This window comes from Echeneis naucrates, chromosome 13, assembly GCF_900963305.1.
Source record: "Echeneis naucrates chromosome 13, fEcheNa1.1, whole genome shotgun sequence".
Classification (NCBI taxonomy): domain Eukaryota; kingdom Metazoa; phylum Chordata; class Actinopteri; order Carangiformes; family Echeneidae; genus Echeneis; species Echeneis naucrates.
This window is the reverse complement of record NC_042523.1, coordinates 8,481,937-8,501,795: the sequence shown is the minus strand read 5'-3', so window position 1 is coordinate 8,501,795 and position 19,859 is coordinate 8,481,937. Positions and strand designations below refer to the sequence as shown.

Below are 19,859 nucleotides of genomic sequence, written 5' to 3'. Positions count from 1 at the left end.
CTTTTGGTATCTCTTCCCACTGTAACAGATCCCCTCTTAGATAGGGGATTGTACATCTTTTCATCTTGTTGGGGTCCATCTGGGAGAGTTTAGGGTCCATGTGGAACCCATTGAAATAGGGACAGCAACTGATCAGAGAAAGATGTGCCCCTCTGGAGCTGGAGCACATGTTTGAATCCCAGTACCCTTATTAGCTTTGTCTCGCCCTCTTTAAAATTCCTGTGCCCCAAATCTCAGGTAAAACCCTCCACCTCCACACTTTTACTTAACCTGTACAAACTCTCCCCCTTTTTGTCCCTCTTCTTCCTTCCTCCCTTCCCTCGCTCCCTTGTCTCCCATGGTGCCTGGTAAAGTGATTTGAGAGGGATCAGCATGGTGGAAATGAAAGTGGCCATGACGAAAGGCTACGGGATCTGCTGTAACATTACATTGGATCCCCTTGTGTGTTTTTTCCTTCCCCATTTTCCTCGCTGCCTGCCTGTTTCCCTCCACACAGCCGCTATCATATTACTCCTCTCTAGTCATCTGTCCAACAGCCGCTGATGTAATCCAAGTTTATGGTGCTGTCCCGACCACAGCGCACTGTTCTCCAGAACAATCGCTCACTCCTACTGTTTCCTAAACCACTATCAAATTAGACTTTCATTGGAAACTAAGTGCATTAGGTTGAGATTTCCATGGCACCAATTAAAGATGAAAGAAAGAGGACTTCTGCTTTGAATTAGCATGTTTGACACACACTGCAGAGACATCCGTGTACTGCATGTCCAGTGGAGCTCATTAAGTGGGCATTAATAAGGCATAGCGCAAACTGACGGGCAGCATAATCAGTAAGGAGAAGTAAAACACAAGCAAGCACACCTGCCTGCTCATGCAAGTTGTTGCACATTACCCATCGGAAAGTCTAGCTGAGCAAAGGAATGAGTGGGAGCTGTATGAAGTTTGATTTACATTATCTCTGACAGGAAACAAACTGTCTCATCTCAAGCTGTACATCAGAGTTTAATTTTGCCACAGAATAACACTCAGTAAGACTATGTTGTTTCTCCATAACATACCTTTGTTTTGGGAAGATGAGAAAGAGATTAGGAAACATCCTGTTATCTGTTCCTGAAATCTCTAGTTAATTGAGAAGTGCAAAGATCAACAGCAGATGTCTGTGTCCGGAAATGCTCCTATGGCAGTAAGCAGCAGGTTGAATGGCATGAAAGCGTGCTGGGTTTATGGATGTAATTTGTCTGATGATGTGAGTTAGCCAGCCAGCTAGCTCCTCTTACAGTATTCCTCCCCACCCAAGATCATGAGCAATCTGTCCTGTACAAATGAGGCTGAATCATCGCATTTCACATCATATTAGGAACGTTAGTGAAGATTGCACCACCCAACTGCTGCTAACTCGTTTATCCGTCCTTGAATCTTCTTTATCTCACCCTTATTCTCTCCTCTCCTCACTTGCACATGTAAAAACAGACAACCAAACAGATTTTGGTTCCTCAGGAAGAAAAACAAGTTGCCTCACATCCCCCTTTCACCCACGTCCTATATCAGAATCCCGTGGCTCATCTGAGACCCACACAGCTTCTTTGTCATGGTGGAGCTAAGGAGGGGTTGGCTCTGGAGGAGCTGCGAAGGAGGTCCAGGGGGGTTCCAGGGGCCAGGAATGTTAATTGGAAAGATTGTTTTAATAAGGCCCTCATCCTTGCAGATGCTGGGAGAGGGTTAGCTGGTGGGGCCACACAGACGGGAGGGCAACTCACAGTGAGATATTGTCAGCAAACATAAGTGGGACAATGTGAACTGAGCTGTGGGAAAGACATAGCAGGATTGTGACACAAGTGTATAAAGATATTCCACGGCTCTTGTCGTGTTTCTGCCAGTTTTTCTGGAGGTAAAAGGATTTACTGTAATGAGCATTCAATGGTGACAATTCTGTGATTGCATATTTTCACCATGTCTGTGTTGTGCAAAATCCTATTACGGTGTGAAAGCTCAGACTGACTAACACCGTCTAGTTAGCCTGAGCCCAGGCAGTGAGGAGAGAACAGCTGTGAGAGAGGAGTGTGAAATTTCTAAGCAAGTTCACACCGAGTCAGTAGTCCCAAATTTGAAAATACATATACATTTTTTTGGCCAGGCTGATAGCTGCTTTTATGGTGCCAGTTTTAGAGCTTTTTTTCTCCACTACAGCACAAAAGGAAGGGAATTTTGTTGACGGTGGTCGAGACAATTTAAAAATTAAGCATCAAACTTGTTCCAGAATCAATGTCCTCATTACTGTGGCTAATCTAGAAGAGATGGTGTCAGGACTTTTCAGGAGAACAGTAGGAAATATCTTCAGTGCAATTTAGCTCCACTGGAAACCTTTGCAGGAAGGTCCTTAAAGAAACACAATTACTAGGCAGACGGCTCTGCTGAGGTGTGCTGAATATGAGATAACATAAATAAATAATAAGACTGAAAAAAAAATCAGTTTGGCTTGTGGAGTGATTTTTACGCAAAAAATCTGTCTTTAGGATGTCTTTTTGCCACATTTTGATTGTTTTGTGAGTACCTTCTGGGCTTCATTTAAACGTTTGTAGACAGCAGTTCATACCCTTAACACAGTTCACAGGGGGCAATAGGCTAAGAACAGATCCCTGTGCCTTCTGTCTGTGTTGTGTATGTGAAAGGTGAGAGGAAAATCTGAGAATAAGAGAGCACACTGTACAGGTGTACATGTTTTTATGAGCGATAGAGTTACATTGGCTCTTTTGTTTGTGTGTGTGTGTGTGTGTGTGTGTGCGTGTGCGTGTGCGTGCACGCAGAGCACTTCAGACTCGAGGCTACACGCTGAGTGAGTGGTGAGAGGTTGGTTACTGGGTTCTCGGTTCATCCTCCTGCCTCTGGGAATAGATGGGATAGCTCCAGCTATAGTTGGGACTTACAACACTGTGGACGGGATTTACTTGTACTTGTACCAAAACTGGAGCACAGTCCAATCAGGCTTGTCTACAGAGGACAGATCAGGAAGACAATTCTTATTTTTTTATTGTGTGCGCAATTATTTTATACAATGTGAAACTCCTCAGACACCATCTGAAAATGGAACAGAAGGAATTCCATTGGCACCATCTTAATGCTGTGAAAATTCAAGGTTTTATTTAGCTTGGCCAACTCCTAATGAGAAAACTTTACACGTCATGTGTTCATTGAGGAACCACAGTAGTGGGTTCTGTGTGTCCAGGTAATGGGCTCTCCTTGAGAAGCTTTCACATGCAGACGGAGAGTAAGGGCTGATCTGTCGAGGGCTGACAAATCCACAAATGGGTCATTGAAGTTTTTCAGTCATTAAAGTCAAATGTGATAATCCCATACAGATGTTTATGACAGAGTTTGCATTGTGGTGGTGGGTGTTTCTTATCAGCATTTTATGAGAGTTTCTTTTTTGCTTTGTAGAGCATTTTTGGAAATAGGGAGAGAGCAAGAGAGAACGAGAAAGAGAGGGAGATTCTGGAGAGTGTATTTCTTTATGACATTCCTCCCTGTTCAGCCCCAGCACTCGAAACACTCTTTATTTAAGTCAAACTGCTGCTCTCCACACACTCAAATCAAACAGGCACTGTTTATTGAACTATGAGGTGCCAAGTCAGTCAGTCACTCAGTCAGTCACTCACATAAACCTGCCTCCCCGCTGCCCTCTGTGCCTTTGGCCGTATTTGCCAAACGCCATCTCCCTCTCCAAGCCTGACGAGAAGACTTACGATCTTTTAAACAAACACAGGCTCTCAATAGCTCCTCTGTCTGTGCGGCTTTGTGGCGGGGTTTCCCTTATGTGGTGCCTGTGTGTGCCCCTGTGTGAGCACATGTTTGCATTTCTTTATGTACAGACATAATTGCTGCTGGATACTAATGTCCATGAGGTCTGCATGTGTTTGTTGGAGTGTGTATATTGTAGGGGGTGAAGAACGGAGATTGAACCCTCTGCAACTGGCACTCTGCATCCCTACTGGGCCACAATGAGTGCAGACATGCCCTCTGCTGTGCCATCTGCCCTGGCTGCCAGAGCCAGCTCTGGACTGTAATCACCTGGCACAGCACAGTGTAAATCCTATTACCCACCCCTTTCCTTTACCCATGCTTCACTCAACACACAGAGCAGCAGGGCCAGTCTGATTCATTTCCCTACCTTGCATGGTTTATATTTGCATCTGTATAACTCTAAAGTTAATGGCGCGGTCTCATCTGATGTGCAAACGTCAATGTCATCAAATGATCGTCACACACTATTCCAGTGTTAATACCACAGCAAATAAGACAAGCCAAGAGAATATGTTGACAAGCGCATAGTGCATTAGTCTGTGCTTTGTTTATTTACTAAGGGGCTCGCATAGTTTATTATTTAGGCTTCGAAAGTTTATAATAGTTAATGAGGACATCCTGTTGATGTTAAATGCAATGATATCGCATCCGATGTGAAAGATGACCTCACGGTATTCAAGGTGTGCAGGTGCAAACCCTAAACGCCAGTTGGGTAATAGTCTGTCTGCTCCTGCTGACATGTTTACGTGAGTCCATTAGGGAATCTTGCGGTCAGCCATGCACTTAGGCTGTCAGGCATTTTTACCCAATTCACCTCCGCAGATGTGACCTCACCTTAAATGTCACAACTGTCAAGAGAGCTGCTATTGTTTTCAAAATAATGTATCAATGCAGCATTTGAAAATAAATGGGAAAAAATAAACCCTTAAAGAACAAAACATTTATTTGTGTGGAAACTGTGTAAAGGTTTTATCATGATGTCGACTGTTATTTTAGTTTTATCTCTACATTTACGTACGTGTACCTACATTTTGAAGTGTATATCTGTAATGCATCCCACACAGCATTATGAGCATGCTCAGTGCAGTTTGTGCGGTGCAAGGTGGGCAAAAGAGCATGAGCTCAGAGCTGGGGAACGATAGCCAGACTGAGAAAGGGGGGTGTCTTCTGGTCTCCTTGTTGGTGAGGTCAGAAGGGAAAATAAGAGGAGGGGGAGGAAGGATGGAAGCGATTCTCCAGAGTACAGTAGAAGCCCTGTTATAACTTCACACCCACCAGCAAGCTACAGATTTGTGTGGAGCAAACACATACACACTCAGACAATGCAGCCATGCCACTGGCAAATTATTCACCTGCTACAGCCTTTGCAATACAGTGGCATGGGTTAACACACCATCACTATGAGCTTGTCTTTGATGTATGCTGCTCAGTTTTTGTGAGTCGAGAAAGAGGTAACATAAGGGGGTCAAACACTGAGAGGGGAGAGAGAAATTTAGAGACAAAGTGGGAGGTGTCTGTCCCACAGGACAAAGCCGGAGGCAAAGTGGAGAACATCAGCATGGAAGGGCTTAGTGCACAACATAGCCGCACCTTGAATAAGTCCAATTTTTGCTTTGGGCATAAACAACACTCAGTAAAGGGTTGCACGATAAGCACAAATCCACTGGAGGGGAGCTCAACCAATATGAGCCCTATTTTAATACATATAAGCCTGTCACTGTTGAAGAGAATGGGGGAGATTTTTTTTGATTCAACTACTGTGAATAGGTGTCAGGTTTCTCTACATTTGTAATATAACTGAAACATTCACGCTCTGATCTAATTCTTTTATGTTCAGTTATATTTTGTTGTTGTCCCTCTATGACACTGTTCTGTTGAGAAACTGTTGAGAAAAATAAAATTAATAGGAGAGAATATAGCCATGGCTGGAAGCAGGCACAAGTAACCAAGAACATCTGGGGCTGCTTAGCCATTTGATATTTTCCTAGTATTCAATGCACCTTCCATTCATCCCAGCCTTATATCCTCAGGTAATTTTTGATGATGTTCGACCCCCTGAGTCTGACATAATGGCTTGTGAAGCAAATGGAGCAAACTGACGTAAAGGGGGAGAGGGGGGCTATTTCCAATTACACAAACAGATTCTCTCTTTTCTTTGGCTTCTACTGTCCTTCCATTGTTAAGTGCTCTTTTAGTTATTTGGTGCTTTTTCTTTTCTTTTCTTTTCTTTTTTTTAAGGTGCGGCATGGATAAAGTCAAAGACAAAATTTCTCACATGTGGGAACAATAAAGTTGATCTTGAATCTTTCGCTGTTATAATTCAAACAGTTTTTCATTGGGTGCTCCTCATGTCCTTACTGTTATAAGGAAAAATCTAGAGCCCAAGGAGAGATCCAAGCTGTGCTCAGCATCCCTGCAGGATCAACTCTGTGTGCCTTCTGATAAATCTTTAACTCTCCAGTGGGTCTGTTTTTGTATCCTACCAAAGATTTGTAGGGAAGCTTGTTGTACTTGGTTTAATTTCCTCAGAACAAAGCTCATCTCATCTTCCCACCCAGACTAGAGCGTGGCATTAAGTCTTCATTTTCATTAATGTTGGAGGGGCAGCACGGGAATCTCATTTTAATTTGACATTTAAACATCTGTTTTCAATTTCCTGAGGCAAAGATTGCATGTGTGTGTGTGCATGGGTGTGTGTGGGTAGACAGGAGATAGTTTGTGGGGGTGATGAACCCGAGAGTTTTCAGAGCTAAGAGCAGCCATCTTAACTGACCTTTAAAAGAAGGGTTGGGTGTAAAAAATAATGGCAGCTAATTGTGTTGTCCTCACCGCAGCTCCAGTTTGGAGATGTGGACCGAGGGAAAGATTCCTTACAAGCTACAGCAGCGAGTGGTGAGACTTGGCTTGGGAGGGCCCAACAGATGTTCGCCACTGCAAAGTAGACTGTGCTTTGATAAATATAGATGTTTTATGCAGTCAGCTGACAGTCAGATGAGACATGATTTGTTTTGTTTTCAGCAAAGTGAAAAGAGGAAGTGTGATGCAGAGCAGATCCATTTACCTTGACAAAGTGTACTGATATTTGTTCAGATCCGGATGTTCACTCTGTTTCATCCCATCATCAGCGTATTTGAGCAAATCCAGTAATGGACAAAGAGGCGTCTTCATGCTGGGACCTGTGACTTTGGCCCATTTCCACAAATTAAGCCACAAGCTGAAAATGTCTCTGTACACACACAAATACACACGCACATTGAGTTTTGCCTCCCTGTTAATAGCCAAGGAAATATTATCTGCTGGGGGACAGCTGCAGGCTCACTAGAGAGACAGAATGGTAGAGTAGGCTCATTATCCCAAACATACAAACACACACACACACACACACACACACACACACAAAATCCAGGACTGTGCACAATGTGAGAGCCTCTCTATCTGATTTTTTTCATTCCATTCTGGGTCCCAGAACAGGAACAGGAACAGTGAGAGTGTTGGGGCCTTGTGCAGGATATATGCAGGGAGGAGAGACGCTGGATACCTTATTTAAACCAGGGGGGCCAGAGGCAACCCATTCTTGCACAGCTCCGGATCTGACAGGGCTTCTAGCGGAAGAGTTGGGGCTTTGTACCCTTTCCAGATCTGGGTCCATCTGTCTGTCTGACAGACTGTCTGGCTTCCCTTTTGCTTACTCTGCCTCCATCCCAAAGGATTTTGTTTTCCACCACACAGATGTTCAGGACTGTCTGCTGCGCCGCACTGAGCTGTGTTTATAACAAAGAGGTGTTGGTTTGGAGGAGCAGAGAGGGCAGCTAGGTGGGGGAGTGAGTGCTGCTGAGGAGGGGTGGAGGTCACTGCGCTGTCGGTGTAAACGCTGGCTGATGCCAGCTCGCCCTCTGGCCTCAAACGAGTCAATACTGCATCCCCCTTTTCCATGCTTTCCTCCACACACATTCCTTTATATTTTCCAGAGGGACAAATACATTTGCATTTTGCCTGGCAGAGTTACAGTTTGGCAGGGGAGAGAGAGACCCCCGCAGAGTGGACACTTAATGTCACAGTTCAACTTACTGTGCTCACTCACCCAAGAGTTCACTAACAGGAAAAGCATGAATAGTCTCACACTTCTCACAGTTCTAAAGTGACCAAAAGGATATTGCTAAATCATTACCGTTGATTCAGGATGTTTACACTTTCCGATTTTGGAAAAACAGGAAAGAGAAATGTTTGAATGTTTTTTTATTTATTTATTTATTTATATTTTATATTTTATATTATATAAGCCATGGAACCTCTGTTTGTCTCACCTTGAATGTTAAGCCTTAATCATCAGAATGGTTTGACCTTGCTCACACAAATAGAGACAGTGTTTCTTCTGTTGGAGCCGGCACTCTAATGGATAGGATGGCTGTTGTTTACGTTTGCATTCCTGGATGACTATCTGCTTTTAAATGCACCAAATGAGCTCACTCACCACACAGCTGCTCTACTGAGTGTGAGTTTGATTATGACTGTACAGTCGTAATCATTATTCTCCCGTGTTTAACTGTAGCTCCTCTGCATTGGCAGCAGCATTCAAACCACAAAATATGTGATGGATCCTCTTGCATTGTGTCAGATAAATAGTCTTCCTCTGCTTTAGAATTGAGGCTAGATAATGTTGCAGCTGTTCACGGGAAGATGTGGGTTTGATTAGAATGGGGAAGCTATTACCACCCATCTGCCTCCAAAGCCAGGCTCCTACTGTTGGATTGGATTCCTGCTTCATGTTAGAAGAAGCAGAGAGCAGTATCTAACAGAAACAGCTTAAAGGGTTTAGTCAGGAATTTGTTGGCTGTCAGTAGGTGAGGGGTCCCGGGGTGAGTCCGACTTTGATCTGTGACTGAGGTGAGTTTAGAACAAACTGAGGAGCGTGAGACAATAGATGGCAAAAGCTAAATTTTATTCCCAAAACACAGGCACACAAAAAAAGGGGTCCATACACAACGCTGACCTCACATACTTGGTGTGTGGCCGGAGTTACAGCCTGAAATTTACAAGCTCTTTTTTCATATGTTTTTATACGTATATGCAGCGCGGCTGGGAAAATGATTACTGGCACAGTGTCTGCACAAGTGGAGTTTGTTGCTTTTTCATTACTCTTTCTCCTCTCAATAAACCTAGAGTTTATCTCTAACACCAAAGATATGCTCAGAAAATGGATATCCATTGATCTGCTTTGCTGCAACTACCAGTTAAGTAATCCTATTTATGTGATATTCTGATAAGGCAGACAGGCAAAGACTAATGATTTTTAGCTGAGACAGGTGGTGTAATTTTGCAGTCAAATAGATATCTGAATTGCCCAGTTAATCTTTTTAAATCTTCCAATTTATTCAGTGTCACATTTATCCCAACAAATGAGAGCTGTGGAATGAGAAACGGTGGACCCCTAACGTCCAAATAATGAACATTCATGGCCCTATCATCTTTTTTCTACCACCACTTATGCAGTGAAAAATCGATGCAAATAATAATCATATCCTGCCAAAGTCCTTACCAAGGCAGCAATAGTGGATTAAATGCATTGTATATTTTCATCTGTGTCATGGCAGCATGGGTATGTGAGCGTGGAGGATGTAAGTAAGTGCCCGGAAGAGACGAAGAAGGGATGACTGAGAGGCGATGATCAGCATGTACTCAAGTGCTCACACTGGTGTCTATCTAGGTGCCCATTATCACCTTGAAAACCAATGACAGTCCCCTTTGTTGACTGAACCAAATGTGTGTTCATCATCCCTGTTGTAAAGCTTATTGACACTAACATTATGTGGGAGAAAGCAGGCTATTAAAAATAGCATCCATGCGAGTCTTGTGAAAGCAGTGTTCTACACTAATTATTCATGTTTTTTATTTAGTCTGTACATTGTGCTGTAAACTTTGATGGCCTGTTGCAGTTCTCGTTATGGGCTGGCTGCGGTAAATCAATAGTGATGTTTTGACATTTTCTCTTCTGTGCAGAACTAATTATCTGTGTCAAACACCTTGACGGCTGTTTTACTGGTTGCCTTTGGCTTTATGAGTCTAGCCACAGCTTTAAATGTTGTTTTGTTTTTTCTTTCAATGCAGCCATTAGCTTCTGTTCACTTGCAGTATTTTTCTAAAGGTGGACTTAATGACAATTTGTGAAAATAATTTAAATTTTTCCCCGTTCTGTTTTCTTACAGTTCTGCGTGATGACTTCAGACAAAACCCTGCAGACGTAATCGTGGCTGCAGGAGAGCCAGCTGTTCTGGAGTGTCAACCACCACGTGGTCACCCTGAACCTACCATATCGTGGAAAAAAGACGGAGTAAACATCGACGACCGAGATGAGAGGATCACTGTAAGTATTTCAAGTATTTAAAGTTTTTATTGTGAACACGTAGCATATTTCACTGATAAATATAGACAATTTCATATGTAAGGACAATATGCTAAAATGAATGAGATGGCTCTAGAGATATTCATTGATTTACCAGACTCATGATTCACACACAGCAATTAGCAGAACCAAAGCAGCCCATCTTGGTGGATACACCCTGCAATGGCAGAGGAAAAGTATCGGTTACTGCCCCATTAGTCAGCAGCCATGCATTGATTAGAGATGGCTTGCTGATGAAATCAACGAGCAGTGATGTAGATCAGGAAGAAGAAATGCATTGACTGGAATCAAAGAGAAGAAGGTAATACTCAGCAGCAGCAGTGCTGAAGAAAAAAAAAAAAAAAAACACCACCACACAAACTCTTGACATCTGATTTACACCCAAACCTCAATTATCCCACTTTAATTAAAGCAACATACCACCAGTACTACTTCAAGCAGTTCTACAGGCACGCTTACTAAAGATCTGTTGTGAATAATCCAAAATCCTGCTGTTTCAGCCAAACAAGACGCAGCCTAATTTTTCCTGAGGCAGGAAGAGACTTTTGAGTAGTTTGATTTTACTGATTGGATGTTTGCTCTAGGGAAGTAAAGACCAACTCAGCACACAGCAAACAAGAAGGTAGTGAGTGGTTTACAGTCAGTCTGGATCCCATCTTTAAATCTGACCGGTGGGGGGTTTCAAGGTCTGACAGCACATTGTGTAGTTGTTGAGTAGTCAAATAGTTTGGTCCCCAAGTGCTGACTATGGCTAACTTTACAGTAAAGTCATGGAAAACTAAATCTTCCCCAGATAATAAACACAAGTTACAAATAAAGATGTTCCGCTGTGTGTGAGCCTAAAGCAGAGTACTGAAATCCAGGCCTGGGCTAGTTGTGCTCAGTACGTTTTCATTACTGAGTAAGTCAAAACAGTGATTTATTGCTGTTGGCTGCTTTCAGTGGAGGACTGTACACGGCTAAATACAGTTTTACATAAAGCGGGACAGTTGAGTTCGGGTACATTAAGCCCTTTATTCTAACTCTTGAACAGTAGCAGTATTCTCCATTTGTCTCTTTTTTTCCAAAGAAGAAGGGCTAAAGCATCTGTGCCTGGCTGCTGAGCAGCATAATTGAAAGAAACAAGCCCAAAATTTACTTCACAGAGAATCAAATCATATCTGTTTTCTAAGTTGAGTAAGTTTACTGATAAGCATGCACCCTCCTTGCCACAAAGGGAACTCTTGTGGTTGTGGAGCAGCTTCCTGTGTGCCTTGTGTTTGCACATTCAGCCATCCATTCAGCAAACTGTTCTCTGTGCCCACTGGTAGAGTAGCCAAGATAATTTGAACAAAGCGCAACAGCACTTCCTCTCCTAAATTGACCTTGAGGACTACGCAATATTGTGATGAAATCTTTTGCTTCTTCACTTAAGTTTACCTATTGCACTCTTTTAGTTTGTTAATTATCCGATGACAACCTCACGCTTTTTAACAAGGGAGGCCGGAAGGCACAGTACATCGAGGACAAAGCATCCTTATGTAATTCTAACACACATGGCCTTTCCCTTAATTAGATTTTATCCCCACTGAACACACAGGGCCTATTTCTGTTTATAAATCATTTCCACATAAAAATCATGTCTAACCCCTGCCTGGCGGAAGGGAGGATTTTTCCCACTGCTGTATGTGATTTTGGCCACTGATGGGTAAAATCCTTTGAGTAAATGCTGTGAACGCTGCCCGCTGTAACACAGGCTACATGACTCAGACGTGTCCTTGTTGCCTGCAGCAGTGCTAGATTTGAGAACAGGGTCTGGTAGATTTAACAGCTGGTGTTGCTCACTGTAAACTTCCTGTCAAGCATAAAACCTCACACACTGAGTGTTCCCAAATGACCATTTTTGAAGTGGAGCTTGACATCACATACGATCATCTAGGTGCGTGTAATCAGCTGTGGTGACAGATGGGATTCTGGATGTTGTCCTACAGACACGCACATTAACAATCCACTTTTATTACAAATCGGACAGTCATGAGGCTATGTGAACATTTGTTTAGGGTATAGTGAATGAATGACTGTAGAAAGCGGTGTAATCTTTATAATGTGATCAGCAGCTGAACTTGTCAAAGCCCCCCCCCCCGCCACATCCTCCAATTCCTTCCACCATGCAACATGCTGGAACGTGCAGTCTCCTTGGTGATCCCTAGTGAGCAGACCAATGTCCCTAACCACCTGCAGTGGGGATTTTCTCACTGCACTGTACTTCCGCTGACTAGGTCAGCTCAGCTTTGGTGGCACCAATATAAACAAGAGGGAGAGAACACATCAGAGGGACCCCTCCTTTTTTATCTACATTGGTCAACCCATGCATCTCACATATATTCATGACTTCATGTGAGGCATTTGTGAAAGGTTTCCATCTGAGCTGTATAAAAGGAGGTAGGCCCATCACCCTGTGGTGCTGCTGTCCCATTAGCAGCAGCTGGCATATTCTCCTCAACTTTAATAAATAGGTCTTTCAGGTACAACAAGGAAATGATAAATAAATTGAGAATGAAAAAATGCCAGTATTTAAACCGAGAGCATTGTGGGTGTTTGGAGCAAGTCTGTCGGCAGCATTACAAGTGTCCGAAATGCGGCACATTGTCCTCCTCCTTTTGTTCGATAGTTGTGGCTAATTATCAGCCTGGAAAATGAACTGCTGTGTGAATACCAGCTGAGTGCATGCTGAATGGGGGCTTTTGCACTATCAGCATTGCCAAATGACATGAGACAAAAGGCAGCAGGATAGAGCCATCTCCCTGTAATGCTGGGATAATGGTCAGATTGTGGGGGCTTTCAGCTGCCTGTGTGCTGGGTTGTGTTGTGTTGTGTTGTGTTGTGAGGAGAGGATATGCATGCAAAGAAAAAGAGGGCCGTCACTGCATCCATTTACTTCAGCCGGCTCTCAGGGTCCCTGCTGTTCCGGCACTCCAAATACGCCTGTGGAGAATGGGAAAAACTGCCACAGACAGAGGTGAGGATGTGGAAAGAGTGGACAGGCTCTTAAGTGGATCCTCATGTTAAACTGTGGTACCAACAGTGCACCCCCCCTCTCTGCTGCATAGTCTGCCCTGACCTTGGGCCTTTGTGAGTGTCACAGTGTTTTAGGTGTTAAGCCTTTCCTCAAACAAACAGTAACATAATGATACTTCAAACCCCTCCAGCACTGCAGGGTACCCTAAATAAGCCAGTCTAGCACAGCCTCTTTTCATCCCACTGCCTCTTGCTTTTTACCATGAATATTAAACAGGAGCCAAGGGGCCAGGGATTTATCTGAGCCAGAAGAATGTGTCCAGTTGCAAAGTTGTCCATTTAGTTTGATGACTTCCATACAATCCATTTTCACTCTTATGTTTGTCTCGGGCCTGTGGCGAAGACTTTATCACGTGTGCACTGCTTGGGTATGTGAAGTCGATTTATCAAGACATATAAAAGAAGGTTGCATTTAACATGCTAATCACTGGGAGAGCTTTTTTAAGCAATATTGTGTCTCAACTTCTCTCAGTGGCTTTCTAATGAGGGTATCAATTACATGCTTGCAGGTGGTGGTCCTGGTCTTGGAGGCTAAAACCTTAAGCTCCATCGAGGCACAGAGATCTTTGGCACACCACGCTATTGTCCATGTCTGCTCTAACTGGCATGGCTGTCAGCTGAGAGAAGGGTTGAGGGGCCTGTGTTGGGGCCTGGGCTGACTCTCTGACTGCCTGAGAACAAAGCACCTCCTCTAGCCTGTAATCAAAGCCCTGGGAAATAACAGACATGACATTCACCTGGACAAACACACATTCACTGCTGGGTGTGTGTGCTTGTTGACGTGTTTGAATGCATGTTAACTTGCTCTCACTTGTTGCCGTATGCACATGCAGAGAGAAATTGAAGAAACCTATTCTTTAAAACATTCTTCGGACAATAACAGGCAAATGTGTCCTCAAGCTCCCTGAGAAGATTGGAGAAGTGCTTGTGGTCCTACAGTGCCTCAGGTGTTCCCTCTGGGACCTGTGGTTGTGGATTTGGAAAGTGTTGTTGTGCTCAGCTTATCCTGAGGGGGTCCATGCCAACTGATAGTGATTTAGGCCTCAAGTGGGGGGGAGAAAAAAAAAGGACATGAAGACATGAAGTTGGCCTCTTTCTCTGTAAGGTCAGAGAAAAATCCAATTAAAAAAACCCTGTTGGCACCGAGCCATAATGTCTCCATGAGTGCATTTTCTCATGCTGTTATAATAATAAACAAATGCTCACAGGCCTCGTTGAGAGCAATCAGGAAATGTTTTATCATGTTTGAGCTTTGCCGTTTTCTTTTTTTGTCCATCACAGACCCCAAGTGTCAATCTGACTCTAATATTGCTGTTTCTCCTCTCCTTTTTTTAACCTCTCACCTTCTCGCTTCTTCCCTCAGATACGTGGAGGGAAACTGATGATCACAAACGCACGGAAGAGCGATGCCGGGAAGTATGTGTGTGTCGGCACAAACATGGTTGGAGAACGTGAAAGTGAAATTGCTGAACTTACAGTACTTGGTAAATAACTCCCGCCCTCCACTATTGGAATATTTCAATCAGTTGCCTGTTTTGTTTTCTGTCCACATACACACACATTTTGTAGTTGTCCACAGTCAGAAACTGAACCCAGATGTTAAGCTTTGATTGTCTATCTCCCTGGGAAGTAAATGGTGTCGCTGACCTTTATCAGATAGAGTGTGAAATGACCTTCAATCTCACACCTCACTACATATCCCACACTGACCTCAGCAGCATCCCCCTATTTCATCACAAGTGACTTCTGACCTTGATACTCTCCTGTGACCCAAGCAGAGAGCATGTCCAGACAGATTTTATCGCTGGCTTTTTTACTTCCTCCACCTCCGCTCCTCAGAGACCTCTTATAATCTATCAGAAAAGCAAAGGCAGTTTCGCTCAGATAAATAATCATACTGAAATAGTTCCACAAGGCCTGAAATGAGGCCATCTTGTAGATTTTGTGTTTGCCCACTTGAGTGAGTATCGCAGCCCAGGAGCTCTGGTTAATCATAAACCACTCTGGTTAGCTTTTCGGGCCTGAGTTTGAAGGAATGTTTTCAAGGCAACTGAACGCTATGATTTTTTAAGCCTCGCTAAATCTAAAAAACAAACACACAACATGATGTGGTGACCCTGTACCATTAAGATTTGATGACCATATAGAGTCTGAGCTGGACTTTAGGTTGCTGTGGTTAACAAGATGACAAAACAAGTCAGACCCTGTGTCAGAACTCCAGTCGGTGTCCTGTCTTCATTTCATTTAGTTTCATGTCACGTGTATTTAAAGCAACTTAATGTACCACAAAGTAGTTACTGTTTCCTGGCCTGTGTTTTGTCTTGTGACTTAAGTGTTCTGTACAGTCTAGGCTATATTTCTGTTTTGTTAATTATAAACTAGCAATCACGTTGTCATGCCATGTCTTCTTACACAAGTAGTACAATTACTTATACAACTATTTCCACTGATGTCAATATTTTAATTTCAAGGTGCCTCAAATGTAATTATATCAGCTTCTCAGCTCTGAAGTCTGAGTAGCACAGGGCCAATATTTATTGAAAGATTCAAGGCCACAGATTTTGAGTTGGACTTTATTCCAGTTTTAACTATTTTTATTTTATTAACAATTTTTCATCTCTAATTGTAGAGCGTCCCAGTTTTGTGCGTCGCCCAGGCAGCCAGGTGGTGTTAGTGGACCAAAGTGTGGAGTTCAGGTGTGAGGCCCGTGGTGACCCAGTTCCCACTGTCCGTTGGAGGAAAGATGATGGGGACCTGCCCAAAGGAAGGTATGACTCAGCAACATGTTACCTTTCATCACATAATACCTTCCTCCCTCGCCCTCTCCCTGCCTTTGTTGGATCAACTGACCTTTTGTCTGTGATGCCACCTGGCGCATGTTGCCTTGAGTGGGTCTGTGTGCACAGTTTGCATCAAGTTTTACTTTGACAACATGAGCACCTGTGTTATACAGATACGAGATTCGTGAAGACCACACCCTGAAGATCCGACGTCTGACTTCAGCTGATGTCGGCTCCTACACCTGCATGGCAGAAAACTTGGTGGGCAAGGCGGAGGCATCGGCCATGCTCACCGTCCACGGTAAGACAAAAAACACAGTTTCGCAGTGTGATGTCATCAGAATATTTCCCTTACAGCCTCATGGATAGCCATTAAAAATTAATTTCCATCATGGTTTATTGCACAGCTTTGATTTGAATGAAATTTAGTTTGGCCACCAGACAATAATGGCCTTCAGCTTTGGGGCTACATGGTCATCATTTTCAACTATTCTCTCTCAATTAGCTGATTGATTTCTAATAAAAAGAAAGGCAAAAATCTATAACAGCTGTAGAGCTGCACACATGGGCTCTCAACAACAATCGATTTCATTTGCCCTATACAAGTGGCATTTCTCTGGAGGCCTGTCTTCCTTCACATTTTAAGACATTCGGTACAATTTGTGAACTTATGAAATATCTCTGTGCCTCCTGTGGCCCATCTCCTTTGGACGTCTTATTAACACAGTTGGAATATAAAGCAGCCGGTCACAGAGTGTGAACATTCAGAAAGAACTCATTCAGAGGAACTGGGGGGCAGGGATCATCCCAAAACCCTCCTGAGAGTCTGAGGAACACTGGGGCTATTTAACGCCAAACTAATGGGAATGTTGGGAGTCCGGTGAGAGAAGAAGGGAGGGAACGAGGAGGAGGGTGATGGCAGTAGCTGGAGGGACAGTGAAAAAGTCGGTCTTGGTGGCAGCTCACCACTGATGCAGAACAGGTCGGGATTTGAGGCTGAGGGTGATTGTGGTTGTGAAGAGGATGGGGGGAGAGGGGTTTGTGTAGTGAGGTCAGTCATATTACTGTCAGTGTAGAAGAGACATAAAGAGACAAGGCAATTTTATTCCTCTGACAACCCCCACCTGCAAAGACTGAAACCTCATCTTCACATGGCTACCCTGCAATTATTTCTTGATTTTCTCTTCAAGACAGCAATACTCAGATTCCAAGAGCAGGATTAGGCACACCTGCCAATACATGCGTCAATATATCTAATTTTCTTATTGCCCTTTTTCACTCTCCCTAATGAAAGCTTAGTTAATGAAGGGAGCAACATTGATGTACTGGTTCAATAAGCTGTTTTTCTGGCTTGGAATCATTTTTGAATAGCTTAAACCACCCTTGTCCTCAGTGGAAATAAAATGTCTTAACCTCAGGATAATTCCCTGTTGCCTCCATGCAGAATTAAGGCACTGACCCTCTTTTCATGTGTTATACCTTTCCATCCCCTCCATGTTATAAGAGTTAGACAGGTGTGAAAACTGAAGTCAAAGCACTTAAATTGATTTCACTTCAGCAAAGAAGAAGAAAAGAAGAAACCCTGCCATAGATATGAAGGACAAATCCTTGGTGCTTTCACTACTTAGTGCAAAATCAGTTGACAAGGACAGTCATGCAACATAAATTATGGGAATCCTGCTGTGAATTAAAAATGAATGGTGCCTGAACCTCCAGGTTTTCAAAGTTCCTTGAATAATTTCCATCTACCACTGAGATCTCTGAGCTTTATCCAGACCAGGACATAAGGAGGCCAGGGAAGCTGTGGGCACTGAATAGTCCAGCTAATTAAAGACAAGCAGGCCACAGTCCTACGCCCGGAAATGACATGCTTCTAATTACAGATGCGGGCACAGGAAGGGAAAGAAAGGACTGGTAATTGTAGGTCTAAACAGGCCAAACTAGCAGAAACGATGTATAGGTAGTAAGATGCCTCTGTGGTAGTGAAGACAACAGTAATGTGGGGGGCAAGAGTTTAGTCTGTGGGTTTAGTGGGCACTGTCGCTCAACACGAAAAGTTGAAGAAAGACAAGATTACCGAGCCTCAGCTTCAGAATAATGAAAACATCTGAATAAAATAATTTCAGTGGTGAACTGCTGGCAGAGAGAACTTCCCCACGGAATGGGTAAATTAGGCAGAAGTGGAATTAATGTAAATACTCTGAACTCAGATTTTGCTGCTAAATTTGCTCTGATGTGTAAATGGGCCGATAAAACCAACTAAATTAAAATTGGATGTTCAAAAAAAAACCAAAACTTTTAACTATAGAAGTCTTTCCCTGCAGTGCCATTATGCAATTTGCTTATCATAACTGTATATTGTGTGTAAATGATATTAGAAATACAGCAAGACAAGCAAAATTGGAGATATTGTCTTTCAAAGCAAATCTCTGTTAATAGCTGGGCAGTTTGAGAATAATCCAGCTCTTTGTGGATTGAGGGGAATTTTCACAACTTCCGTGGCAAGACAGTTAGGGAATAATGTCAGCACTGTGGGAGAGGCGCCTTGGGCTATTTTTCTTTCAATGTGCTCTGCTCTCGTTTCAAACTTAATCAATGAATTATTGTCTTACCTTGTGTTTGTCAGTCTACTACAGCTCCTTTGGACTTATAAATATGTCAAGTACAATATTTCTTTGATTGATGCAAGAAATGCATAATTGGCCAAGTCACAGGGTGTATTTATAGTTTCATCGTAAAATCATTAACCTAAGCCACATGAGGATGTAGTTGTGGTGGGTTCTGAGTCTGGAAGGGAGGAGTGTGTATGTGTGTGGTTTTTTTTTTTTAGAGGCTCAAGATTTGGAACTGGTTTTGGTATACTTAGATAATGTTCACCTTGTATTTACTTAATTTATACAGGAACACACAAATTCAGACCAAAAAATAAATAAATAAATAAAAAATAATAATCAAAGAATTAATGTGCAATGTTTTTTTCCTCAGCAAGTTTACCGCCAGCACTGATTTATGTGTAGCAGCGCTGTTAATAGTGCATGTAAAGGGTCTGGAAGGAGCCTTGGAATTGGTGCCAAAAGGGCGTGAGTGAGAGGAACTTTCTTGTCAGCTGTGTGTGTGCTGTTATGTGCATGCTAATGACCAAAACCTGTTTGGGTGCAATAGATAAAACCAGAGTTTTGAGTTACTCTGTAACATGAAGTTCTGGGAGCTACATTTTAGCTGATGAACATAATACAAATATCAGCGTGGGATAGCACATAAAAAAAAATAAAATAAAATAAAAATAATACCAAAAAACCAAAAAAATACCAGTCGTCCCAGTGGGAGCAAATATTAATCATAGCAAATCCTCTGCATGGAGTCCTGCTCTAGAGTTGATGTTAGGCAGACTGAACAGCAGCACTGCTCAAATCCCCTTTAACATCTCTGGTGTGGTCCTTCGTACACAGCCTGCCTCCTATTGGGCTGGAGGGCACAGTGCTCAGTGTGTTTTCCTCAGCTGCTCTGATCAGCTTATTGATAGACACACCGTGACGCTGTGAACTAGCAGAGAGCCCACAAAGTAGCCTGGTCCAGATTTAAGGCTCACCTCTTACCCCAAGTCCACTACTGTGATCACAGCAGCATGGGAGAGGTAGGGTTACCTAATTAAAGGCTTAGACACACATGAATGGATGTGTGTAGGTGTTGTGGGGAGGTTGTGTACTTGTGGGAGTGTACGCTCTCATTATTGTGTGTATCTACGGCCTCTCACACATGGGTAGTGATGAGCATCATCTTCTGGGAGTGTTTGATGTAGGTCTTATCTGCATTTTAAAGGCCAG

At 43.1% G+C, this 19,859-nt stretch overlaps 1 protein-coding gene across 10 annotated transcripts in view; it reads left to right on the top strand.

The window, feature by feature from the left end:
- robo1 (roundabout, axon guidance receptor, homolog 1 (Drosophila)) overlaps positions 1-19,859 on the top strand; it is a 157,363-nt gene that overhangs the window by 106,212 nt on the left and 31,292 nt on the right. For all 10 annotated transcript variants that reach the window (XM_029516747.1, XM_029516749.1, XM_029516739.1 and 7 more), the window contains 4 exons: positions 10,002-10,159; positions 14,619-14,739; positions 15,885-16,023; positions 16,209-16,336. In XM_029516747.1, coding sequence (XP_029372607.1) covers positions 10,002-10,159; positions 14,619-14,739; positions 15,885-16,023; positions 16,209-16,336 — 546 coding nt within the window. The remainder of the gene's footprint in view (positions 1-10,001; positions 10,160-14,618; positions 14,740-15,884; positions 16,024-16,208; positions 16,337-19,859) is intronic.